Source organism: Micrasema longulum, unplaced genomic scaffold (genome assembly GCF_059751315.1).
Source record: "Micrasema longulum isolate JH-2025_06_02 unplaced genomic scaffold, ASM5975131v1 h1tg000548l, whole genome shotgun sequence".
NCBI classification, from domain to species: domain Eukaryota; kingdom Metazoa; phylum Arthropoda; class Insecta; order Trichoptera; family Brachycentridae; genus Micrasema; species Micrasema longulum.
The window spans coordinates 1100033-1127980 of record NW_028277744.1 but is presented as its reverse complement, the minus strand read 5'-3'; the positions used below and the strand labels follow the sequence as shown (position 1 = coordinate 1127980).

The 27948-nt window shown below is 33.4% G+C and overlaps 1 protein-coding gene and 1 long non-coding RNA gene across 2 annotated transcripts; one reads left to right on the top strand and one right to left on the bottom strand.

Moving 5' to 3' along the window:
- Positions 1–43: 43 nt before the first annotated feature.
- FANCI (Fanconi anemia complementation group I) lies at positions 44–26330 on the bottom strand. Its single transcript, XM_088227886.1, has 26 exons — positions 26031–26330; positions 25561–25671; positions 24944–25116; positions 23158–23328; positions 21948–22058; positions 21336–21472; positions 20325–20515; positions 19925–20052; positions 19172–19362; positions 16765–16954; positions 15592–15741; positions 14976–15073; positions 13217–13380; positions 11532–11693; positions 10933–11127; positions 9827–10041; positions 8319–8504; positions 6665–6792; positions 6384–6574; positions 6046–6222; positions 4243–4423; positions 3365–3572; positions 2892–2980; positions 1730–1836; positions 1192–1405; positions 44–277 (listed from the first exon to the last, which is right to left on the bottom strand). The coding sequence occupies exons 1-26, from the start codon at positions 26139–26141 to the stop codon at positions 159–161; spliced, it is 4098 nt and encodes a 1365-aa protein (XP_088084012.1). The 5' UTR covers positions 26142–26330; the 3' UTR covers positions 44–158.
- Positions 26331–26478: 148 nt separating this feature from the next.
- On the top strand, positions 26479–27375 carry LOC148280726 (uncharacterized). The gene is made up of 2 exons (XR_015822520.1): positions 26479–26781; positions 27115–27375. It is a non-coding gene; the product is annotated as an uncharacterized LOC148280726 (long non-coding RNA).
- Positions 27376–27948: the final 573 nt, after the last annotated feature.

Here is a 27948-nt window from a genome sequence, read left to right as displayed (position 1 = left end):
AGTAATTCAGCTTTACCTTTAAAAAATGGGTAAAAAAACAACATTTAACAATAACTTTTATTATAAAAATCTTAATTAAATACACAACTTCAACGAACTTTATTGTGCAAGAGAGCGCTAACTTTATAAGCTGTGCCCCTCCATAATAACTTAACTAACTATAATAGAGACGGAGAACAAGTTCTTTTCTTTTTGTTTGGTGGTTTCGAGTCTTGGTCATCACTTTCAGCATCTGTTGTATTATCACAACATTCACTGCGCCGATTAGATGTTCCACCTGTGGACAAAATATTTATTAATTAAAAAAAATAATCTTAAAAAGCTTTTATATTTTTTACGTATTTCATTTTTTCGTGTTAAAAAAATATTTTTGTCACTAAAACTTCTCACCCAATTAAACAAAACCTATTTAGTTCAAACTATAGGTATATATTTTTTTCAACAATATTTTGAGTTTGTCCAAATTTTTGTAGACAAGGACTGGATTCAACTCCTTGGGGAGCTGTTAATATTAACATATTACAACAGAGATGAAGAACATTTTAAAGAGAAGGTAATATAGAAGTCAGTCAGGGCTTATGACCTGTCATTGGCTGGTTTAGGTGGCCACTTTACACACTGTGTAACATTCACCATTCTGTCCATATTTGAACATCTATATTCCTTCAATTCTTTCATCTATTGATGTTTGTGAAGTTAAAGAGCTGAAACCTTTATTTATGCGGGTGAGATTCATCTAATTGAATTATTTCACCTACACACTAGGTAACACCCGAAAAATTTTATTTTTTTCAATTTCTATACTTCTTCATGGACCAGGTGGATTTATCAACAATATTTTGAGTTTGTCCAAATTTTTGTAGACAAAGACTGGATTCAACTCCTAGGGAGCTGTTTATATTTTCATATTACAACAGAGATGAAGAACATTTTAGAGAAGGTAATATAGAAGTCTAGCCATCTACAGGGCTTATGACCTGTCATTGGCTGGTACCCTATATAGATATTACCTTCTCTAAAATGTTCTTCATCTCTGTTGTTATATGTTAATATATTTTTTTCAAATAAATTTGGGTTCATGACTTACCCAAATCTGATTGCCATTTTCAGTTAGTCATTAATAGCCGACATGAAATGAGAACTAAAGGGTGAAAGGAGGACTGTTAAAATAACAAATAAACATTTGTTTACCATCATCACTGTCAGAGTGTTGGATATCAGCACCCTCGATAGCAGCGTCTATCTCCTCCACTAGAGATGTTTCCAGATCACCATCCTGCTCATCATCATCATCAGGAGTCGGATCTCCAGCTGTCCCGTGCGCCTGGAGTGCGTCCCGTACTGCTGATGCCTTGATGCGGAAGTCACGTGCATTTAGCTTCGACAGGTGCGTCGCAAGATCCAACTATAAAAATAAGAATATCTTTGGTAATTAAAGTAAAATGCTAGGGTCATTACAAAAATATTCTAAATTTGATTTGCTTTAAAAATCTTCCATCTCTATAATAACTGTCTAGCTACAAGACACTTTAACTAACTGCATTAGAGTTTTGATGGAAATATGCATTTTTGCATTTTTTGCATTAAAACTCGTTATTGCACATCTGACTGCTCTAGTCTGATGATGTCGGTCACAACGAAACCTGCTCACAGTGAAAACTATAAATAAAAGTGGAAAAAACTAAAAAACATTATGTTTATTACAAAACTTAAATTGTATTATTTTTACCTTTGTTTTCTTGGACAGTTGAATGACCCTTTTGCCAAATTGTTCAACTTCAAAAACCAATTTTGGGATTAATTTCATATCCTGGTTGATTCGCCCTTTACTGGCACCTAAAAATAAATCATTAATGTGAGAATACGTACATACGTTTCTGTCTTGATTTTAAAAAAAAAAACTTTTTTTTAAAACTGCATAACACGAGACTTAGAAGTGGTAGATCAATAAAATTGCAGTGTTGACGACATTTATACCATGAAATAATATCTGTACCTTAAAGGATAAACCACAGGAATCACATTGAACTAAATGTTTAGGAAACAAGATTTTGTGATTGTGCGATTAATAAATTAGGTCATTTCAATCTATAAAGATAGTTTAATGTAAAATAATGTTTTTTTAATAAAAATAGTACATATTAAAATAGTTTATCTGGAACTACTGATGTTTTTTGCATTCAAACAAAGTGGACTCCAGGTTTTTATTTGAACTTAAAATAACATTTTTACGATGAGAGTGGACATCGGTGTTTTGTTCACGTATAAAATAGCTTATTGCGATAATTTCTGCATTTCTAACTTCAAAACGGTAAAAAGTGAACTCCCATGTTTTATCCTCTAAGGTAAGAAATTATTTGTGAAGAATATAATACATTCCCTCTAAACGTTAATTTTTTACTCGCCCAGAATGACTTGGATACTTATTTACTTCTGACTAAATTCTTAAGAACAGATAATAAAAATATTTGAATTTGTTTAATATTATTTGCCAAATTTAAATAATAAGTCTAATTGAATGTCCCTCTTAGTAAAGAGTTCCCAAAAGTATTTGGCCCAAGATTTTATGTCATGTTTACGTTTAATTTAGAAGGTAATAATATTTTATTGCCACATAACTCTTTCATACTGATTTTAACTACCTCACGTTAAATTATATTTTTTCGTGGGTATGGTTTTTTTTGTCTGAAGCGTATATTCTTTAAATTTCTTATTCTTGTTTCTAAGAGCCAAAATCACTCACAAACGAGTGGGGGCGTATATAATTAAAAAAAGGTAAGAAATATAATTTTTGTATTTATGTTGTTAAAAGTAACCTGATACATGTTATTGCATTAAAAGACAAAAAACATATAGTTAAAGTGTTAAATATAGCCATTATTAATATTTACCAGAATCTAGCACGCTTTCACAGTGTTGTATGATAACATTCACCGACTTTGTCAATTGTCTGCCTCCTAATTTTATAACTCGGTCAAACCTGCAATAGAAGAATTAGGTTAAAGGTATGTTTTTATTCTTATATCTTTTCACAAACCTCATCATCATCCCCCTTTCGGCACAGTGATGCATAGGGTACTCCATTTGTTAAATAAATGCAGTATAGGATTTTGAGCGTCTTTGCTATGGTGAGCTATGCATCACAAAGCCGAGCACACGTGATTCCTTTTTTATGACGCTGTCAACATGGGTGTCAAAAAGTAATTTACTATTATAGGTTTAAAAAAATCATAGCATATAATTCAAAGATATCATAACAAACAGCGTAATAAGTGATTCATGTATGGATTGGAGAAGACATTTCAAAATTTTCAAGACATCAACAAAAAGAAAATCGGCCCGATATTATCGGTTAAAATGTTACCTCGCAGCCAGAAGTGGGGGAGCGCCGCGTGCCATGAAATGCACCGTCACAGTGGCCAGCAGCCCGTGTAGCCGACTCAGGAGCTTGAGGAGTGCGGCGCAGCAGGGCCCGGGGGGGGCGGGGAGGAGGGCGAGCTTGCGGACCCCCGCCACGATATACAGCAGCTCTGTGTTCAGCGCGCGCTCGCGGTTCTTTAGCGCAGCCCGAGCTATAAGATAAATTTTTTATCAATAAACTTTTCCATTTTTTATTTTAAATCTTAAAAATGTATGTGGTTTTCCAGGGCGCTCGAACTTTAAATTGAAATAAAACAAGTTGTGTAAGTTTTTGTTTTTTTCGTAAGAGTATTCGATTACATTATGAATGAAGTATGATATCAGAAATGGTTGCCGTGACTTTGCTGGACGGCGCGTATTTGAGAGGTCATACACATAATAAGAACTATGCGAATAATATTTTGTACAAAATCAAGGCTAGATTCTGCTTTTTGCACATTACATTCCCTTACCCTGCATATAATGGTGCAAAGGACTCTGTATTGGTACTCCAATCCAGTGTATTTCAATAATTAGTTGCACGAAGGCAAGATGATCAGTTTTAGACTTCAGATGCCAATCCAGACTATAAAAATTTTAGTGTAAAAACTGCATTTCAAATCAACCCTGTCGGGAATCAAACCCGTCTCAAGCGTGGTAGCCGAATGCTGCAATGTAGACTTGTTTCTACTTTATTTTCTCTTTCAGTATTTTTACCTTAAAGTTGTCGCTGAGTCGAAAACACTCATCCAGGATTCTCTTTATATTTAAATCGTAGAATTGTATTATTAATTCACCCGGGCGCGGACATAATATGCAACAATAAATCAATAGACTAGTCACCGATCTGTTGCTGATTGGACTGCCTGTAGGGGAGCCCTACCAGTTCGGCTCTGATCCTGCCAGCCACCAATTCTGCGGCGGCGAGCCTCCTGTTCAAGTGTTGAATGAGCGTGAGCAGCGCCGAGTTGAGAGCGCTACTTATACTACACATTTGGCCAGTGTACTCTTCCCGAGTGGACTGCTAAAGAATTAAGCGAGGAAACATGAATATAATGATGGCGACCTCCGTGGTGTAATGGCTAAGAGATACTTGACCCACGCACGGAAGGCTCTGGGTTGAATTCCAGGTGACAACACAAAAATAAATGTAATTTTTCTTAAGCCTGGGTGTTCTGTACTGTAATTGGGCCTCTTTGCTTGATATGGTACAAAATATAAAAATATTTTTAATAAAATATATGTAATTACAAATAAACTTAATTAATCATGGAATACATTGTAAAGGAGGATGGGCAGAAATGTATGAAGCGTTCTCCCGCCTCAGAATGAGCAAATTTGCTCCACCCCAATAGTAATAGGTTATATTCCATTTGAAAGAAGATATTTCATTAGAATATTTATTTCTCTCATGACTCATTCAATTAACCGCAGATAAATATTTTTTGCACTACAACAGGCCAGGAGGCCCAATTACAGAGGTGAAATACTGTACAGAACCTCAGGCTTGAGAAGAATCACATGTAATTTTTGCGATTTTGCCAGGAATTTAACTGAGAACTACTTACACCACGGTGAACCGCCCAGCATTGCTTATGATTAGCAAAACAGTTCTTAATAAATTTGATAAATGCTAATTAATTTTAACACAGATTTAACCAATGATGTAAAATTGAATAAGACACGTTATAAATACATCGCCTTTTATCATGAACAGACGTGATGCTACACAGAAGTATACCATTGTGTGTGATTAAAAATATTTTTTTTTGATAAAAAAAAATAAATATTAGAGTTCTTATAATTTACCCAAATATTAAAATTTTTGGGGCCATGTTCAACGAGTTTTTATGTGTGTTCTATTAGCACTGCAAGTGTATAAACACAACAGATATATTCTTTATAATTACACTGAAAATCAGGCCTGAAACCATTTCTGCTGATTCTTATGTGAAATGATCTCCTGAATCTAAATATGACACCCGTTTTCCTCATCACCCACTGTTTTCGGTGGAGGCCCCCCCCCCCCTACCAATTTTTATCACTTTTTGATAATTTGGAGGGATGAAAAAAAAAATTTTAGCCTTTACATTTCTTCTTAGGGTCTAGAGAGGTGAAAAGTTCTACAACATCAATTTTAAATTTATGGCTGAAATGATCTTTTCACCCCTCCAAATCAAATTCATTGCGATAAAATTACTGTTGAAAAGTGATAAAAATAGGGTGGGGCACCCCCAACAATGACGAAGCAGCAGGAATAGTGTCAGAGCCCGTACTCTAATGGGAAGTTAAAATTTATTTTCAATTTTCAATTACAGGTTACCAGCGAAAATACTTTGAATTTTCACACAAATATACACATTTACGTATATAAATATCGACTTTACTATATAACGTCTCGATATGTACCGATGAAGATAGCGTTCATAATCGCTGCCCAGGTATCCAAAAAATCTTTTTTTTGCAGACCAGCGTCATTATCTATTCATTCCACGAATTTTGCACATCCTCACCGAAAAAATAATTACCTTAATTACACAACCTCGCTAGGCTAGTTAGCACCTGCCTTTGACAACTCAGGAAAATGCTAACATTATCATAATTTTGATTACTTTATCAAGCCTATAATAGTGACTAAATTTAAACCTGTGAATCTTCGTCGCTTGTCCCCATAATTTCTGTAAGAGCATTCAGCAAGGTTTCTAGGAATGTCCAGGGACTGTCAGAGCGAGCTGATACGTCCAGTAAAGCAGACACAGCACTGGATCCCACCCACTTAGATTTCTCGCTGTCGCTGCATAGTTCTGTTAGCCAGATAGTCCACTAGAATTAGTACATAACAATGTGATAAGTAGAAGCCGAAGAAGGCTGAAAGACAGTGTGTGAACTGTATCACATTTTGAGTCATTAAAAAACTAACAGAACTGAAATAAAATGTAAAATATGAGGATTAATAAAGGTGAGAATGCCTTAATTATTTGTACCTTATTGCAGTACTTAGTGTTGGTCGTTTTCGAAATTAACAAAGTCAGTAACTTAAGTAATGCCGGAGGTATCTTGGAAGCTGCAGGATCCTCAGTGGAGTTGGATTCTTCAGCAGTTTTGAGGATCTGGTCTCCGACTATCTCGGCAATGGAAAATAGCCGGGCTGATAGATCTCCGGTACCATTCTCGTCTAAATAGAAGAAAGAAAATATGACGTAGTAAAATTTCCAGGTATTTTATTACTGCTGTTAACAAGGTGACATATAAAGTGGTTTAATACCAAGTTCGCTGAGGAATCCAAGAAGCTCTTCATCATTTACCGATGCTGCCGCTGCGATGATCATCTCTTGAAACAGTTCGACAACTAGTAGCGCAGTCTCCTGATCAAAAGCAGCAAAGTCATCCAATCTGTAATTTAAAAGGTAGTTCATCTAATGATCTATGTAAAATTAGTGGTTAAAAACAAACAATTTTTAATTTAATACTAATATGAACATTTAATTTGAATTGTTTGTTTATTTACTCAGCCATTATATTTTTTTACATTATAACTATACTTCTCAGGCCTAAGAAGGCCCGAAACTGAAAACAATTCCATATTGAATATGGGATCCAAAAAGATGGCAGAAGTGGACCAAAATGAAATGAACGTGGCTTTAAACACCATGAAAAACAACAAAGCTTCTGAAGAAGACGAGACAACTACTGATATGCTGAAAATTGGAGGATTTTATTTGAAAAAGGCCATACAAAAATTGTTAAATAAATACTTTGGTGGCCGATACCGCAGAAAGAGTGGGAAGACAAAAATGGCAGTGGGCGATCATGTGGCAAGACAAGAAGTTGATAGGTGGCCCCCAGAATACTAAATTGGAGACCCTATGAAAATAAAAGGAAAGTAGGGGGATCACAGAAGTGACGGACTGACGACATCGTCAAACTCGTGAGACATGGGTGGAAACAGAGCACCCAGGACACAAAGACATGGAAAAATTTGGAAGAGGCCTATATCCAGCAGTGGAGAGAAACGGGCTGATAAGAAGAAGAAGATTTTTTACAATTTACTTATTTATTTACATCGACACCTGCTTGCTACAACATACCAAAACACTATCTAATTGGTATAAACAAGTTTTTGTGATCTTGGTTTCACTTAGGAATCATCTGATGCCATCAAACTTGTATGAAACTCAATAAGTTTTAAGTTTTTCTCCTTATTGGTAGATTTTTGTTTTTTCTAACTTGGATTTAATATGTATGGCATTGTTTTTTAATTTTTATTTAGCTTAGGATTTAAATCCTTAATTATTTCTTTTTTTTCATCTTGTAGTAGATTCGAGGATCCGTTTATACAAAGAAGTCTCCTGGGACACTGAACTCACACTGTCTCGCCACCTCTTTGAAGGCCTTCCAGATTGGCAGCTACCTTCTGGCATGTTGTTTGCTACCACGTGTGGATTTCTGTTGGTATCCGTTCTCTCCACGTAGTCGCGCCAAATACATTCCTATTCCTGCCCTATCTTCTACATTGCAGGCTTCATGTATATTCCACAGTATTTACAGTATTTCTGATCCTGTTTCCCAGGGTCGTTCACAGAAAAGTGCGCAATGTCTTCATTTCTGCAGTTCTAAGCAGTGCTTTTGTTTCGGTTGTATCGGCTCTTGATTGGATTACGTATGACATCAGCCGGACACAAGTTTTATAGATTCGCACTTAGCTTTCTATATGCATATGTTTCCAAAGTCTTTTAAATGAATAAAAATTACAATATTATATTTTATTTGTTGGAATCATGTATTATCCTCATTACCTTATTTTATAACAAGAAAAGCAGACAAAGTGATTAAATTTTATTAGCATAAAAAATAATAATATTAATTTGATTGTAGAAAATAATTACAGTAAACAAATTTAAAACATTAATGGCGCTTACCTTTTTATACAGCGTTCATACAAAATGGTAGCTGGTTTGATGAGAGCATCGCTGGAAAGGTTCCTGAAATTCTCTGTACTATGGAACTTGAGGACTCCGATTCCTGACCTGACAACATACCGATGCAGTAACCGATTTGTACGGATCAGATTGGATTCTTCCTTAGAACACCACTTCTGACTATCACTAAAACAAAATATACAATTAGTATAGTTAACTGAGGGACAAATTTTTGTACGCAAATACAGGATTTCATCAATTGATTGAATACATTAGGTGACAATTATGACAAAAATAATTAAAATAAAGCATAATTTATTTATTATACTGTTTAATATAAATATTTATCATTAATACTTACATATTTATAATTTATACTTACATTTACTTAATTGGCAATACCTGTACGAAAAAGATTAAACCTTTTGTGCCTGAAGAGGAATATACCTTTCACAAATAAAAAAAAAGTGATACACATACATTCTAAAGAGAAAATATATTATAAGAAATGTTAGTGACTAAAAGCTAGCATAGTAAGTGTTTTAAGAGAGATCAAACTTTCAGTAGTAGATAATAATTGGATACATTACAAAAGTCAATTTATAACAGTTAATTTAAATAATATAAACCTAAAAAATTAACAAAAAATAAACAAAATAAATATATCTAATAAGTACATGTGCAAAACGAGTATGTAGGTACTGAGTAGGACTGTCGAAGTAGTGCTGCGAGGAGCGAATCTCTTGATTTATTTGTTCCATTGTTATTGTGTTAAAATTTTATGATGGATAGTAACCGGTTTTTGTAATGTTTGTTATTTTGACACAGTAATAATGTAATTATTATTTTGAAATTTCTGTTTTGATAGCCATTTATGATGTTTTTAAAGATTTCTAGTTCTACTAAACCTATTTTAGACTAATTTAAACGGGTGTTTTATGATTGGCAAACTAATTTGTAAATGTTGACGACATAAGTAAGTGTATTTAAACCGTTTTTATGGAGAAGATTTTAGAGAAGGGAACATGTAAATCTAGGCATTTACAGGGCCTTTAGACCAGTCTTTTTTTTACTTTGAAGAAAAATGAAATATTTACATTCTTACAATTTACACAAATATTTTAATTTTGGGGCCATTTTCTTTAAGTTGTAAATAACCATGTTGGAAAATGGGAAATAAGTTGCGGTAGGGCGGGATTTGAATCTTGGACCTCCTACTTCGGAGTCCGCAACATTCCTTTTAATACCACAAACCATCGCATTGGCTGATTTTAGTGCCCATTCATTTAAGTAGCATTCACCATTTTGCCTATGTTTAAACATCCATATTCCTTAAATTCTTCCATCAAGAGCTGAAACCTTTATTGATGCAGGTGAGATTCATGTTTTTATTACTTTTTTGTACACTTTAGAGAAGTTTTGTCAAACAATTAAATGTTTATATTGGTAAGTCTAGGAAAACATTGAAAAATATAATTTCTGGTAAAATTTCATTTAAATATACTTACTAGTGAAGAAGTTGCAACATAGAATGCAATGTTTCCATATCCCACACTGTCTCGGCTCCCCTGAAGCCTGTTCCTCGCTCTCTTGTCATATCTGAGAGCTTCATGGGCCCCCTCTTGCCTTTGGTCTCCTTGGTGACGTGTTCTGGGTCTTGCGTAGAGGCGCCTTTCTTAGTTCTCTTACCAGACTTTTCGGGTTGTTTCTTGGAGCGACAATTCTGAAACGGAGAAGATAGGATGTTCTTAGAAGCTTGATTATATTAACTCCATTTCCAAACGTCACATTCAATGGTCAGATATTAGAAACATCACTTCGCATCATTCCAACAGAAGTACAGTGAATCCTCCTATAACGCGGCATTCTTATAATGCAGTTTCCATATAATGCAAAGCAAAAATTGCAACTACCCTCCTATAACGCGGTTTCCATAAAATGCGATTTTCATAAAAGACAACATTCCAAGAACGTAAATGACTTGAAAAGTTTATTTATTGCATTCATCTACCCGTTGTTCGATTGGGGACAAATGTCATTTTTATATGTATAATCAGGGAATTCCCCGAATATGAGCAAACTAGAAAAGTAGATTTTTGGCCCATTAGAAAAAAAGGGGTTATGCCAATAATACATGAAAGTGATGAATAAAAATCATCAAATATGTATTAAATTAAGTTTTGTGGCTAGAAATATTTTTTTTAGTTTATAATTTTATTACATAAACTATGGATCATATTTTATAAACCTACGCTCAATTATGTAAAATTTCAAATATTCATTGCCATTTGTATAATTTTTGTATAAATTTTTATTTATTAAACGTATCCTTCAAAACTTGGACGTTCAAAACAAATCCGTCTGATTTATATACAATTTCATTATTTCAGAAATTCACTTAAAACATGCCATTTACGGGGCTTGTGACCTGTCATTGGCTGGTTTAAGTGGTCACTTTACACACTGTGTAACATTCACCATTTTGCCTATGGTGTAGGTTTGGAAAGGAAATGATGATGATGATACTTTAAATAAATTTTTGTGGAACTAAAATTATTCTTATAAAAATACATCTGCGAAAAGAGGGAACGTATTAAAACAATGATGTACCCACCTTAATGAAATCCACAATCAGGCAATAAGTTTTATGCAAGCCTAGTATGGATTTCACATCCGCTCGTATTAATGTTCCCCCGGCGTTAGATACACAGTGCGCCATGAGAGCGTCACACGTCTGTAGAATCTGCCGTAAAATTATGCAAGTTGATGTGGCTTCCGGTGATAATTCATTCAGTGATACGTTTTCATCCTAAATATAATGAAAAATTAGTAAAATATACTTTCAATTTGGAGACTATAAAACAAAAGCGATTTTTTTTTATGTATCGTATTATCAGCGCTAATTTTTAAAGTTTTGTAATTTTGAAATTACTCTGCCCGTCTCATCACAAGTTCTCGTCGGTGAGTTCTGCTGATCGGTGAGTTGGCTCATCACAACACTATCATTGGTTGATTCAGAAGAACTTGTGATGTAGTTCAAAGTAGTTAATTTTTATGAATTTTTTCATAGATTTTCGAGAAGAATGTATTTATGCTTGTTAAGCTCTGTTTATGTGAATTATATATATTTTTTTAAAGTGGAAGAGGTGATTAAGTTGTTGGGCCATTCACATTTTTTCAATATTCTGTTGCCTATTTCTCAAAAAAACTTACCAGTTGGAATGTGAGAGGCGTGCAGTTGGCCATCTTTGCTGATACGGAGGTTAAGAGATTGTCAAATTTGGCCGCATAGCTACCATTCTCAATCCCATCTTCGCTTTCACCAATGCGTTGTATCATCTTATGCACAGCGAAGATCATAACACCAATGGGCTCCTTAAGAAATGAAACAGTATTAACATAGTCTCTCACAAAATATTGCTAAGTAGATTGTGTGGTTTGGATTTTCGCAGAGCTATCCTCGATTGGTTTCAGCCTACCTATCTGACAGGTATCTACGTGTAAAGATTAAAAAATGTAAAATCAGACTGTTTCTCTGCCTCGAGTGGTCTCCCATAGGGCAGTCACCTTGGGCATGTTCTGTTTCTAATTTTTGTGAATGACATTACATCCTGTTTCCGTGATGTCAAAGTTTTACTTTTTGCGGACGATACTAAATTTTTTAAAGAAATAACGGACATTAGTCATTGTGAAACTCTGCAATCAAATATTTATCATTTGTATAATTGGTGTGAAAAAATAATTTGTTTCTTAACATTATTCAATTTTTGTACTTCTTGGACCAGTTGGTTTAATCAACAATATTTTGAATTTGTTGGTTGCGTTGCCTAGTAGGTGAAATAATTCAGAATTTGATTACTCTACACATAATCATTTCTTGTTCTTCTTAGTAGCTGTCCTGACTGACGATCGTGACCCCTTAGGCCGCCCCGACAATTCTCCATCAGCTCTCCCTTGACTGAGCCGCACGCAAAGCTCTAACCACTAAGGTGCCTGCCGCTGTCCTGACCTGGTCAATCGTGTAAGAGATCTACCCCTTCCACAACCACAACCAGTCGCTCCAGGCTATCCTTATTACTGCGCGCGATGTGTCCAAAGAATATGAGAATGAGGCAAACATTAACCAAACTTAAACTGTCAAGGTTTAACTCCCGACGGATGGACTCGTTGGTATGTCTAACTGTTCACGAGATTTGGAGCATGCGTCTCCAGCACCACAGTCAATTCTTTGTCTTTCAGTTGCTTTGATGGTCCATGTCCAGGCAGCATATAATAAAATGGAATGGACCGAACTCTTGACGAACTATATTATTTTTTTAAAGGAATAACTCGCTAAGCTTCTATTTTAGAGGCTTGTCAGCGGGTGGGTAAGAGAGGATATGGAAGAGAGTTATGAACAATACATCACAACACCCGACCGGTTGAGAAAAATATCTTTCTTGGTTTTATTTCTTGCAACTGGTGGGACTCGAACCCAAGACGCCAGTTTCACAGTTGGCCGTCTAACCAACTGCGCCACGACGCCTGTCTATTGTTGTGTTATCTTGGTACTGTTACTCACACCCTGGTCTTTCGACATGGCACTTTTGGCAATGGTAATGCGACCTTTGATTTCTACTTTGCGTTTCTCTTCATTGTCAATTTGAGATCCAAGGTACAGGAATTCATTTACAACTTCTAGACCCTGAAATGCGTTTCCAAGATTACCAAAACTCTAAAATCGATCAATGACAATTAATTTGATTTTATTATATAATTAAAATATTAGTGGCAAAGTAACCTAGATATAAAAAAAAGGCATACTTAATACAGTTTTCAAATCCGACTCCTTAGTTATAATTAAATTACTTGTCTTGATATTAAAAAATGTTTGGTAATTTAATAAAACTAAAATTTACCTGCAAAACCACACCATCTTTTCTGACAACAAGACATGCGTCAAACATGATAGGAGAAGATGATTCTTCTCCAGAATTTAAGTATTTAGAAACCAGATGATTGTGTAGAAGCGCTAACATGGTCTCCAGTAAATCTGGTTTCTTTAACATGGCTTGTGGCAGGCCTGCAATTTAAATTAATTAGTAAAGAAAATAAGTGGATTGATTTGAAATGTTGAAGCACTACCTTTGTGATTATCTATGTTAAACAATTTAAAATCACTAAACTGATAAATTATGTATTTAAACGAGAGGCTCTTACTAAATTCATAATTTGGTAATGATTAAAATGGCTTTCAATCCAATGATGAAGTTCAGTGCTACGGGAAATTGTATAAAAAAAATAAATTATTACACATGGTAAAAATGAGAACATTTCATTGTAAAGCGAAGTTCCTTAAAAAAAAATGAAAAAAATAATAAAAATGGTTTTAATAGAAATGAACTACTTTGAGTGACGTCACAAGTTCAGTTCAGTTCATAGTGTATTAACAAGTAAAAAAAACCACTGAACTTCCTCATTGTTCTTTTCTGAGAATCTGTAGTCTGGATCCGGAACATTGAACTCATGTTCGATCACAGATCGTTTCTTTATGGAATCATAAACATATTTTATACAGGCACTGAACTGAACTGATTAGAGATGTACTAAGTACTAGTTATTTGAAATGTTTGTGTAATGTTGATATGATTTCAAAAAAATAGTTTGGTTTGCATCGACAAAAGAACATATGCGTTCCGAAATCAGTCTACATAAGTTTCATTCAGTGATTTTAAACAAAATAAATATACAGTCATACTTTTCGAAACTCTAGTATCTTGCATAGTTAAAGAGTTAATAAATAATAAAGGATGATGGAGATTACAATATGTTTAGTTTGTCCAAATGTTTGTAGACAAAATACTGGATTTCACCCCCTAGGGAGTCAGGGAGTGCGGATACTATCGGTGGTTGTATCTGTCTGATTTCATAATGGGCTACAATAATTTGGAGAAAATAAGAAATGCATACTTGCTTATGTATTTTTTCAGAATAATCTGTGGTATTACGATCAACATAGGTGTAATGGAGAGTATTTTTCTTTGTGTTCTTAATGACTACCTTAGACATAGGCAGCTTAAGCTGTTTTATCTTCCTGCTTGCAGAACCAACCTGCCGATGGTAATGCCAGTAGGAGGAACAATGTCTTTACTCAACCGTATCTCTTCGGATATTGACATCTTTCATATTAGTGAAGAAAAGTTCAGAGAGGATAGCATCCCTTTTCTTTAATTGCTGGGTATTTTTATTTTACCATCTTTGTATATTTAAATTTAAGTACAAATTTTTTCATGTTATGTATGCCTTGAAACATTTTTGTAATGTAAATGTATAAAATAAATAAATTTAAATTAAGATTAACAAATTATAACAGAGATGGAGAACATTTTTTCAGGCGTTGCCCAATATGTGAAATAATTAGATCTCCTCACAGCAATAAAGGTTTCAGCTCTTTTACTTCACTAAAATCAACAGATGGAAGAATTGAATGAATATGGGATGTTCAAACATAGGCAAAATGGTGAATGTTGTACAGTATGTAAAGTGGCCACTTAAACCAGCCAATGACAAGTCATGAGCCCTGTAAATGTCTAGACTTCCATATTCCCTTTTTTTATGTTCTCCATCTCTGTTATAATTTGTTAACATGATGGAGATGTCAGAATTACCTATACTGACCTAAATATAACTGTTCTCGGACTTCCCATGATTGGTAAAAAGACTTCCTTAATAGAGAGACGATTTCTGAGCAAACTGCTGCATTATTCACTTTCGACCTGGAGTAAAGTAATTACATTCTTTGAAACAAAGATCATATTTATATTTTAAACATTGTAAGTAATTTTTTGCAGCATTTCGGTTCCTTTGAACAGGCATTTTTAATATGTAATATAATGAGTTTATTCAAATTCCTTGTTATTAACTAGGACTACTTCTGATGACAGATCTATATGGATGTTTGTTTTTAACATAAACCATCGCCATCCCACGAAACGATGCGATAGACCCAGCATCCCTAATCTCTTTCGGCAACTCATTTAATATCTTTAGTCCTTTATAGTACAAATTGTTCAGAGTTGCCTTGATTCTTGTTTTTTGGAGTCTGAAAGATTAACTATAGGAACAGATGTATCCATATACAAGTATTGGCCTTTGCATGTTTTACCTATTTTTAGCGCATTGCCGATATTTTGGATTGCATTGTACATCCATCATCGGGGTTAATGATGATCGTTACTGAAATGTTAACACAAAGTTAGAACAGCAAAAACTGTCAGCATTAGGTTTGTTTTACCTGGTACCTTCCTGACAAGAGTGGACATTGATGGATATCTGTGTCAGCACAGAGTGGGCGGAGCTATCCTGAGAGGCGGTGTCTCGGTAGCGCAGTGCGCCCAATAGGGAGAGGAAGCCTACCACGGCCACCCTCCCCACCCCTGGGTCCCTGCAAGCACGGATACACATACACTCATACTTACCCAGTAATATCACTCCTGGGTTGAGGTTACACCGATGAGGTTAATGGCTTCACTAAAAACTCTGAAGAGCAAAAAAGTTAAAGCAAAATCATTTATATTTTTCATGAAATGCACATAAAACAAGGACTGCGATGTGTCGATGATGCTTGCGAAAACAACAGTTAGCGTCGTTGCTACAATAAGGAGCTATATGTATCTATTAAGAGCCCTATGTGATAATCTCCGTCGAGGTGGGCTGGCCATATAGTTAGAACCCTCTCCGTGATGTTGACGATGATGACCTGCAAGCTGAGGGATAATATTGTAGTGGTAACCTTGACTAGATCCTCAAAACTTATAAAGCTTATGCTCATTCACTCTTCGAGTATGCCTATCAAATCTGTTGTTGGAGAAAGGCAGAGAAAATGGTAGTTTCTCTAAGGAACAAACATATGACACATAATATGAGCAATATTTTGAGTTTGTCCAAATTTTTGTAGACAATTCAATTAGATGAATCTCACCCGCATAAATAAAGGTATCAGCTCTTTAACTTTACTAACATCAACAGATGAAAGAATCGAAGTAATATAGATGTTCAAATATGGGCAGAATGGTGAATGTTACACAGTGTGTAAAGTGGCCACTTAAACCAGCCAATGACAGGTCATAAGCCCTGTAGATGCCTTGACTTCTATATTACCTTCTTTAAAATGTTCTTCATCTCTGTTGTAATATGTCAACATAATATGAGCTTGGTTTGAGTTCACTGGAAGAGCGGAGGCAGCGTTATCGATTGAAACATTTAAAATCTTAACTTAATAAAATTAACTTAATTAAAATCAATGTTCGCTATGAATAATAACCACCATCTGAGGTCATCCATTAAAATTAAACACTACCTGTTTCACATCCAACCACGCACAGATAAATTTATAATACAAAAACGGTGCATTAGATGTACACGCATCAGCTTAATACCGGCTAGTCTATAAAATAATAATAATAACCTGGAGAACTGTCCTTTCCTGCATAGCATGATGGCGTTATCACGGTTGAAGGGGGCCAGCATATGGACAATACGCCTCGCGGCTCGAGCGTCTGCACCGCTCACTACGCAGGCTTCCAGCACGTGCTGCAGCTCCAGTGCGCACTGACTCAGCGCTGGACCACATGTGCGTTGCAAAACTTCCAGTGTATCTGAGGTGAAGATATGTATATTAGTTCATTTATTTTCGATAAATGACACACGATGAAATTCTATTGCATAAAATTATGTTTTTGAAAATGCGCATTTTTTCGTGTTCTTAAGAATAATCCCTTTAATACAAAAATATGTATATTATTTCAATTTGTTGCAACCGAGAGGGAAAACATTTTTGAGAAGGGAATGTGAAAGTCTAGGCATTTACAGGGCTTATGGCCTGTCATTGTCTGGTTTAAGTGGCCACTTCACACACTGTGTAACATTCACCATTCTGCTAATGTATGAACATTCACATTTCCTCAACTCTTCCATCTGTTGACTTTTCTGAAGTAATTTTTTTTTACCTACTTCAGAAAAAAAAATAATATGAAAAAATCTTTAGGCCTTTAACTGTTTTTCCCCATAACTCCCACCGTTTAATAATATTATAGTGTATAGTCAAGAGTAATACGAATAGGACATCCAAAACATAAAACACCAATAATTTGTTTACCCTGATTTAAATGCAGAACCTCAGAGTAATAATGCGAGAACCTATAGAGAAGCCCTATCACTATGTTTCATAGAACGCAAGCGATGTTGGTTTGTTGGTTAGCAACCAATTGGTGGCCATTTTGTTTTATTTGACAACATAAAGATAACGGTTCCATCGGATGCTTTTGTAGCTGTGCTTGGCTTTGTTTGTAAATAACTTGGATATTTACGTTATAATAAATAAAAATCGACTATGGTGAATTGCAGTATGTTTGGTTGCAGCAGTAGGAGCGTCAAAGGTGTTAAAGGAGTCAGTTTTCACAGGTAATTGATTTAGAATATTTTACCATGATTTACATTGATTTTTGGCATTTATTGTCCCGACACGTGTATTATGTTGCTTAAAATCTTTCCTTATATCAGCATATTTACTTCAGATACTATTTTTTCTCAGTTTAGGAGATAAATTTGTGAATTAAAGTATGTTTACTGTTGATAATGACAGTTGATTACGAGCAATATGTCGGGGCCGCACTAAGCATCCATATAAAGTTTGAGTTTTTATCGAGTAGAGGTCGATTCAAATTTTGCTTGAAAATAGCAATATTAACCTTAAAATCGCATCTAAAATGATGTGTCCAAATTTCAGGCCACTACGATTTACCAATTCGGAGATGTGGCGGACAAACAAACAAACTCAACACAGGACTTTGGTTCCATGGAGTTGGGATTTATGTCTCAATAAATGTAACATAAGTATATTGTGAATAAAATGAATCACGTGTATTTTTAATTTTTTAAAAATTAATTGGATTAACCCTGCAATGATAAATACACAGGTACATATTAAAAAATATTTACAATGCAAATTAATATCCATTTGGCAATTCTCGACCTAAGTATGGCCCATTGTTTTGCTGCGAACTGTAGATAACTTAATACCCAATAGTTATAGAATGGTTTTCCTACGTTTGGGCTTCTCTATAGTTGGCGCATTATTACTCTGAGTGCAAACACATTTACTTAAACTTACACAATATTTTTAAAATTATTTTAGGAAGCTTCACAAAAGCGTGAAAGCTAGTATTTTTAGGTCTAAATTCACTAATTTCATATTTATATTGATTTTAAAAAAATAAAAATATTTCAATGTTTATTTTCACCCTACACTACCCAATGCTGATGATTTGCTACAGATAATACTGATAATTGGAGTATAAAAGTGATTTCAAACATTTTTATTACTCGGTGACCAGTGTGTTATGTTGTATACATACTAGCCTTTAAAATTTATTTAAAAAATCGCCACCAGGGTAAAATTGCTTGATAAAATTTCAGTGTTCAATTTCAGTGCTTGATAAAAACAAAAGGTCAGTGTTCGGAAAAAGTATAATTTGGCTTATGTTCAAAAGGAGATTTCTTTGCATTTTTAAAAAAGATTTGAAGTTATAATTGATTCCGCTACTTTCAATATGAGATAAAATTGTGTTAATAGAAAACATTATTTCTTGTTTTCCTTATGTTCTTGTATTTTTAAAATTGTATGTCCGATGTAGCATATTGTCTACATGCGTAAAATGTTAAAATAAAATAGAAAAAAAAAACATTATTTTTCCCAGTATCCACATAAAAAAAACAGGAATTATAAAAATTGGGCAGTGAAGGGTTAAATCAACCTAAGAAATATAATGAATTTCTATGCTTAGTGTTTAGTAATATTATCTATTTCCACATACCTGGCAGACTAGCGATAGGTATGAGTTTGATGGCCTCCCTCAGGGCGCCGGGCAAAATCCGGGCAAGGATGAGCCTGGCGACACGAGATAAGCTGGCTGCCATGGCCGGAGTGGCAAAAGGGGGGGCGACAGACAACAAGGACAGCGAGAGTGACAACAGACCAGAACTCGTTATGAGGCAATGCTTACGACTGAAACATAATCATAGATTTTCCCGACCGTTCAGACGCACATTGAGTTTTTCTGGGTAATTGTGTTATGCGTTATTCGCTCTCTTCTCTGACGCTGACAAGACTTGATATATCTCTCTTATTTTTTAAATAATGAAGTCGTATTTTGCTATAATACATTTAAATTATATGATTATTATTATAAATTATGGAACATAGATTGTTAAACAGTACATATATAATAAAAATAATAAAACTTGTGTTTCAAAATATCTCGTCTTGTGCTTGATATAACATGATGTTACAGCACCATTTACAAAGGGGATTTTTTAGCACAGACTTTTAAGTCATTGTAGAGTTTATTCTATTTTTGACTGTCCTGCATTTGTCCTTACTTTTTTATGGCAGTGTTGTTGTTGTCTGGTTTATAATATTTGTGTATGTCAGCATTTTTGGCTACTGTTATGTCGCCCAAGTAAATAGGAAGAAACAGCATTTTTTCTTCATTTTGTGCGTGTCTGCATAATTAAAATACAGTTATACATGCTTTATTTTAAGATAGTTACTGAACAAATATGAATACCTGCTTTCAACAAGTGTTTTAAAAAGATTCTCTGCATCCACAGGTCCGGGGAGAATATCTGAGCACCAAGTAAAGTCCCGTCTCTTCGATTGCTCGAGACAGTTGAACATGAGGCTTGATTTAATGATCTAAAATTATTCAGAAGTACTTTTTAAAGAGATTTCACTGATATTTTTTACAGTTGTCAAGTAGAAATACACCTGAGAATCACATTTGTTACAACAAATTTTATTTATAAATAAATTTTTTCAACAATTATTTTAATAACAATATATTATTAGAGACGAAACAGACTCTCAGATGTCAGGTAATGAATTTTTGGTAAAGAGTTTTTGTTTATAAATCAACTGTGAGTTATGGAATTACAAAAGGTCAAAATAAATATTATGTAATAAAACACCTGAATGCAAATCTCCTTCTGTTGTTCGCTAGCCAATAGAAGTTGAATGAGAGAAGGAGATGAAAGTAAAGTAGCCGGTCTTCTAGCCGTTAACTTTAGCATGTTGAGAAGATGTTTATGAATGTATGCATCGCAGCCTGCGAACAGCACGCAAGTGGCATGTGCACGGCGTGTCTCGTCTCCCGCTGGCTCTAGAAACAAATGAAACTATTTTTGAAACATGTTGCAACAAAAAAATATAAATACAGGAAAAATCATATGTAGATGTTATCATAATTATTTTTGTTATAGGCAGGCAGTTTTTGCTGGCGCATCTATATCTAGTGTATTTTGTGCGTTCTTCTTCCTTCAAAAAAGCATCAAAACAGTTTTTAAACTGGTCGACTGAGATGGAATGGATAAGTAGGCTTGGCAATTTATTCCAGTCTGAAACCACCCTGCTGGAAAGAAAGCTTTTCTTGGGACTATTTATTTACTTGGGAAATATTGGCGTAAAAGGTGGTTCTACAGTGCAATATTTCATTGTTTCTGGATTGGCACCTCCATAACACAAACTGCTAAAAAAAAATATCCACAACATATCCCTAAATTCGATAATAAATACGGGAAAAGAACACTAGAGTACAATATACCAAAAATGTATAATATGCTCCCATTAAATATAAAAAATCAAAAAAACTTATCTGGCTCAAGAGAAAGAAGCCTGCTGAGAATCTGGTTTTTAGAACGTGGTTTTTTATATTGAATTTTTTTTGTATTTTTCTTTTTTATTTGGACAATTTTTTATTTTTGATGTGCATATTTTTATTTTTTTCCATAGTAATAAGAGTTTGTATATGTTTATAGAATTTAAGAGATAAGATTATGTATATTTATTAGAACTCAACTATAAGCACCTGCTGACGAACTGCATTTTATGCAGTTCAGTGGAACTTGATAATTTATATATTAATTTTTGTATGCTTTTGATAAATAAATAAAAAAAAATGAGACATAAAAAGTTATTTTTACCAATCATATCCAAGTCTACAATGGGGCTTTCCGATTCTTGGTTTTCATCTTTCTGAAGCAACTCTGGATATAAACGAGTAGAGAAGTAGTCACTTATTCGGATATAAACTATTGGCGAATTGTGCTCTTTACATAATCTAAAACAGCCAACATAAAACATCTAAATTATTTAAATAGCATTGCTTATTTTAATGCATAACATTTTTTTTGCAATAACGCTATGAACACACAGCTAACAAGAAAATTCTGTTTGAGGATTTTATATTTCTAGTTCTATTCTCAAATTAATATACTATTATAACTTCCCATTGCAATCGGGGCCCTATTGAAACTGGTACTGATCTAAAAAAAATGTCACAACCAACATATGATAGATTTATTTTATTTTTAATCTAAGCAAACATTGGGGTGCATCTTATGGTCCGACGGGTCCTATTGTCTAAAACCTTTTTTTTTTTCTAAAATGTAATATATAATTTTCGGGGTACGTCTTATGGTCCGGTGCGGCTTATCGTCCGCAAAATACGGTAATTTGGAAATATTCTGATATACCAGGTTTGATATCTGTTATATGTATGCATATTTAGTCGATTGAAATTGAGAAATACCTACCTCAGAAGTTGATGCAACAATGAAGGCAGAGAATCTGGACTAAGTTTATCCAAATCGTGGCACAGTTTGTTGATTATTTGGAGGTGGTCTTCTTTGGGCAGTTTTATCTCTCTGAAAGAGAAGAAATACTATAACTATTTGCACATGTTTTAAATATTTATTAAAGATAAAATTTCTTCAGAGTGTGATTAAGACTACCAATGAGGAAGTTCAGTGTTTTTTTTATTTGTTAACGTCTGTTAAAGTAAACCAAAAAAAAAAACGTATGATATTATCAGCGCTATGATTTTTTAAAGTGGTGTATTTCTGAAATACTCCGTGTGTGACGTCTCAAGTTTTCTTCCGCTTCTTCTACGTCAGTTCTGCTGATTGGTCCGTTGACTTACAGTAAACAGGATATTTTCCACAACGCTCTCATCATTGGTTAATTCATATGAACTAGTGTCGTCGTTCAAATTAGTTTGTTTTTATAACATTTTTTTTGTACATTTTGAAGAAACTTTGCCATATAATTTAATGCTCTAATTTTTACCGTGCATGAGAAAACATTCTTTGGATCCAATTCCCCATAGGCCTGAAGTTCCTCGTTGGTTGGGAGTTTTTGCTTTTAGCAAAAAGCATGTTGATATATTTTTCATATTTGTATAGGAACAATTTCATAAATATTAATTTATAAAGTTTAGTAATTTTTCAATCATTAAGAATAAAAAGTAACTATTCTTGGTAGAAGTTCATCAATATTTTAATAGAATTAAATTAACACGGTGATACTTTCATTTAATATTTGTATTCTTTTGAGTTTTAGCTTACTAATTTTTCAGGTTATAAACATTTTTTATCCTTTCAGAGCCTGAAGGAAAAAAAATTCGCAAGTTTCTGAGGGAGATGCCAGGAAATTTTGCAATGCTTTTGTTCTATGCAATAGAGTGAAATGCCGTCTTTACAGTTGTGGTGGTGAATTATTATTCTGAAGTATTATGTATACTCAATATTACCACATCAATTAATCAAACATAAGTATACAAATTCGTAATAGTAAGAGGATATGCGAGGGCGAAGCGGTTTGATGAATAGGTCTTTGAATATAGTTTTTCTGTCCCTCTCTCACATATGCCTAGGCACTTTTAAGGGTTTTTAGATGGTCCTAGCTCCTATAAAATACAATGTTAAAAAAACAATGATCTAAGACTTAAAAATAAATTAAATTTACCTGAACATAGTGGCGAGTTGTGTGAGGATGGTTGGCTGCCAAGGAACGAGGCACAGAGCTCCAATACACCGAGTAGCAAGTTCAGGACCCTTCACATCACTTCCATGAAGAGATATATTCCCCCAGTGTTCAGACAAATGTCTCAGACATTCCGGTAAAATATCCTTCCAACTGTTGAAAAGTTCAATTTTCAACAATCTTGGAAACATTTTTCAAGTACATATCTTCAAGGAGTAATATAATATATGTGAGATGTTAAGGCTGTAGTCGGGAAAAACGAACGCAAAATTAAGATATCCTACGATTTAGCCATATTAAAACAAATGTTTTTTTAAATCGGGCAATAATAAAAAAACATAAATTAGATATAAACAATATGTTTTACAGGTATTTCTGTTAAAAAATGTACTTAAAAGTTTTATGTAACTAAAATATAATTACTTTTAGAACAGTAGATTACCCCATTTCAAATTTAGACTAAACTTAGGTATCTGGGATCTCAATAAAGACTATGTATTGAACAAAAATTTGTTTTAATAATTTGAAGATAATACATTTAACATAAAAGTGGCCGCAGCCAAATTTTAATTTTTGTTTTTAAAAAATATACAAGCATTTTAAATCATACACATTTTTGTGACATTTTCTTTTATTTCTACTTAAAATTATGCCTTCGGTAATATTTAAAAAAAATATTGAAGATAATTCTGGTTGTAATATTTAATTTAAAACAATTGACTTTTTCGTGACCTTCAGACCAGCCTTTTCGAAAGCAATTAGGGCTGTATTGAAGGTCAGTCAATAAAATATTGTATTAAATTGAATATTACAATTAGAATTATCTTCTTTTTAAAAAAAAAGAGAATACAATTCTATAAAAAAGCCTTCAACTAAAGTATTTCAATATATATATTTTTTTAAGTATCACCGAAGGCATAATTTTAAGTATAAATAAAGGAAAATATCACAAAAATGTATATGATTTAAAATGCTTGTATTTTTTTTCAAAAAATTAAAAATTAAAATTTGGCCACGGCCACTTTTATGTTAAATGTATTATCGTCAAATTATTACAAAAAATTTTTGTTCAATACTTAGTCTTTATTGAGATAGCCTCAGAGATAGCCCTTCCAAGCCGAGAATCTTTAAACTATCGGTATTAGTTAGGGGCGCATGCTCTAACATCCTCAGGTTTAACCAGTGGTCCCCCGAGGATGCGGCTTCTTTTGCGATATAAAGTATCACATTCACATATAATGTGTATAGGTGTTTCATCATCTGCACTGCAGAACCTACATTGAGAAATTTCAGAAAGATCCATTCTAGCAAGGTAGGTAAGGTATATAAATATAATCTAGTGGTATGTTTTTTTTAAAATGGTAAATAAAAGTAAAACTATAACAAAAATTGTGATCAAAAACATACTATTATGTTATAACTTAATTTAAAATACTAATAAAAATTGTAATCAAATTAAAAATGATAATTTACACAATATATAAAATTTGAAAATATTAATACTTGTATAGTTATCAGTTTGCAGAAATAAAGTGCTTACATTCTTATATTTTCAATAGCATATATAACTTTTTGAGATAATTTTATGTTTTTATGAGTTTGTCTCCTACAGAAATTGCTAAGAAGTTTAGCCAAAATAAACTTTACAAAAAAAACAACATATCTGTTACAGGAATAGCTGGTATTACACATTTTACAATTTGTAATATTTCCTATTATGAATGAAGAATAAGTAAATATTGTTTTTATGCACAACACAACATCTTACCTCGTATGAGGATCATTATTTTGTCGTAAGGATTCTACGCAATCATCAGCAATAGAAGCGAGTCCATCTCCTGGCAGTTTGGGTATTTCAAGAAGAATGACTGTGGACAGCATCTGCACAGCGACTCCCGGAATATCAGGTGATCGAAGACTCTTTAAGAGTGCCCTGATAGTCTAAGCGGCAAAATAAATATGGAAAATAGAATAAGGTTAAATGTAAAGAGAACAATACAGTTTGTATAAACTTCAAAGGCAAGTCAATGATCAATTTTTTAACAAGTGGGTTTTAAGTTTTTTCGGAAACATCACTTCACTTTCATTCATTAATAAAAAAATGCAAATAATAAATATTTTTATTTTTTAAAATACACAGTACTGTATTTTTGATCAGCAAAATAATGTTCTATTATTTTTTTATTAATTTAAAAGAACACACGGCAGAAATGTATATTTTTCCCGGGAACTGAATATAAAGAATTCATAATTAGTAAACACAAAAAATAATTATTTAAGAAGCTCTCCTCTTGTAGATTTTAAAAAAAACTTATTAATAAATTAGAATATATAATTTTTTTAATGATTTTTGTTCGAAATTTACAAAATGAAATTCACTATTACCTTTGTTTTGAATGCTATTTTTTGTGGGGAGTTTGACATCGCAATAAATAGAGTGTCCAAAACATCCGGACCAGCGGTAGTAATGAGTTTTGTTGTCACCAACTCTTCAATCTGTATAAAAATAACAAAAATAAATATAAATGTAATCAACTCAGTATTAAGAGACAAATAACAATTGTGTAATAAAAGATAATTTAAAATTGTTTGTAAAGCACCATTGAAGAAAATAATCATAGGCAGGGGGCATGCAAAGTCTTTATATTATAGAGAAAAGGGTGTATTATTTACTCTAAAGATTCTGTAAGTCAGAAGATATTGTTAGATGTCATCTATCGCTGTGCAAGTACCCACGAAGTTATAATCTCCAAACTAGGCACCATAATATGCTAAGCATACCCAGTAATATGTCTGAATTTGTATAAATTTCTTAAAATTAAGCAACTATAAAAAATACTTTGTTTCGAACGTACCTTTTCCCAATCTAATTGGTCAACAAATGCCACAAGATCCTTTTTGTTTTTCTTATCTCGGCCTAATAACTTGATCTTGTCAACGATTTTATCCATTTCTTTAACTTTCATCGTATGTATTGGTTGTTATTATATTAAAACGCCTAATATATTGCCTAAAACTAGAAAATAAAATACACGTAAAAGTTGTATAAACGGCAGACAGGACAAGAAAAAACAAAAACACAAGTACGCAATCACAATTTGAAAAGGCGGGTAAAGGAAACACAGTGACACACAGACAGGCGGTTTTCAGCCAATACAAGACTTTCTAGGCATTCTCCTGATGCTAGAACTTACTACTACTAGAATATCACTACTGTTTGTGGCGCTACTGTCGGCGGTGTGCGCCTAGACGAACCGTCGCGCCGTGTCGGCCGGCGTTCGTCTAGACGAACGGCCATTTTACTCTGCTCGAACTCGCTGTCAGCTGTCAGCTCGTTTGTAAACTTTGTAAGATTTTCGAACAGTATATATTATTATCTGTTTTAAGTTGTCAAGAGTTTATTCGTTTTCTATTTCAAATTGCACTTTTTTCTTCAAAATGCCGAATTGCTGTGTACCTAATTGTAATTCTAGGAAAAAACTTTATGTGTGCGTTATAAAAACGTTATGTGGGCGTTAAGCACTTCAACACATTCAACTTTAGCCAATACAATGACATCCAACATCCAACTTTTATTTTTCTCTGTGCCTACCATTGGAGAACGAGGTAAATTGCATGATATTTCATGCATAATTATTTCAAGAATTTGACTCATGTTGCATGTTTATTGGTCATGTATGACATACTAATTTTTATTGACAATCTTTGGAACTTATGGGGAAAATTTTATTTACTACTTTTGTACACTTTGTGGAAATTTGTTATTGGTTCAGAGTTTATACAATATATAAGTTGTTTACTATAAATATGTACTTAGAACTGTTGGTTTCCCAAATAAAATAAGTGCTTCCTTCTTCTTTCATTCCTGTGTAGCAGCCTAGAAATGTCAATGTGAAATAAAATTAATTATCCACCATTAATAGTATTATTTTGTTTCAGAATGGTGATTGTTGATGCCATCTTGATCTGCACGGAGAAAATATTTTTCATCCAAGAATAGCAGGGATATAATACTGATAACTGTGCAATTTTTAAATAATACAAAATTATTATTTTTGATAATCAAATATACTAACCACTAACCACTCATGTATATAATATTATTTTACAAGTGTCAGTTTTCTTTCTCGATTCTTTCTGACGCATCTAATAGAATCGAAGGATTTATTTTAACAGTAAAATAAAACTATTAAAAATGTTTTTAATTTTTTTTATATATGTATTCCTATTCCACTATATACTATAATAAATTTATTGTGCAATATGAATATAAAATTGTTTTTTTAATACAAGACAGAAAAAAATAAATTGCGTGCTAATACTTTTATTTAAAAAAGCAATTTTGTATTCATATTGTACAATAAATATCAATCTATAATGTAACGCAGTAATTCGAATTTTTGCGCCTTCTCACTAAGAAGCGCTGCAATCGACGCCAAAATGCGACTGCACAAAATGATATAGATGCCATAACGACAAGGTTAAAAAATTAAATCGTGGGTACCTAAAAAAAAACTGAGGGTGTGAAAAGGGAAGATAGAATTCGGCAGGGTATTTTATATTATCTGAAAATGGATATTTTAAATGCAAAGGTGCATTTACTCCATCTATTGAGCATTTTTGTTTAAAATGGGGCAAGGGAGACATGCTCCCACCATACTATTTTGATATAACTTTTCGTTTACAGTGATTGTATTATTTCTTTATAACCAGATAGTTGCAGAATACATATAGCCTTAAATATGTATATATTTATGAAAATGTCAGGCTAGA

Coding starts and splice junctions, on each gene's coding strand:
- FANCI (XM_088227886.1), bottom strand. CDS start 26,141: ATGAAAGTTAAAGAAATGGATAAAATCGTTGACAAGATCAAGTTATTA. Junction 16,955..19,171: donor ACCTATCGCTAGTCTGCCAG/GTATGTGGAAAT, acceptor TCTTCACCTCAG/ATACACTGGAAGTTTTGCAA. Junction 3,573..4,242: donor GTCCAATCAGCAACAGATCG/GTGACTAGTCTA, acceptor TTTATCTTATAG/CTCGGGCTGCGCTAAAGAAC.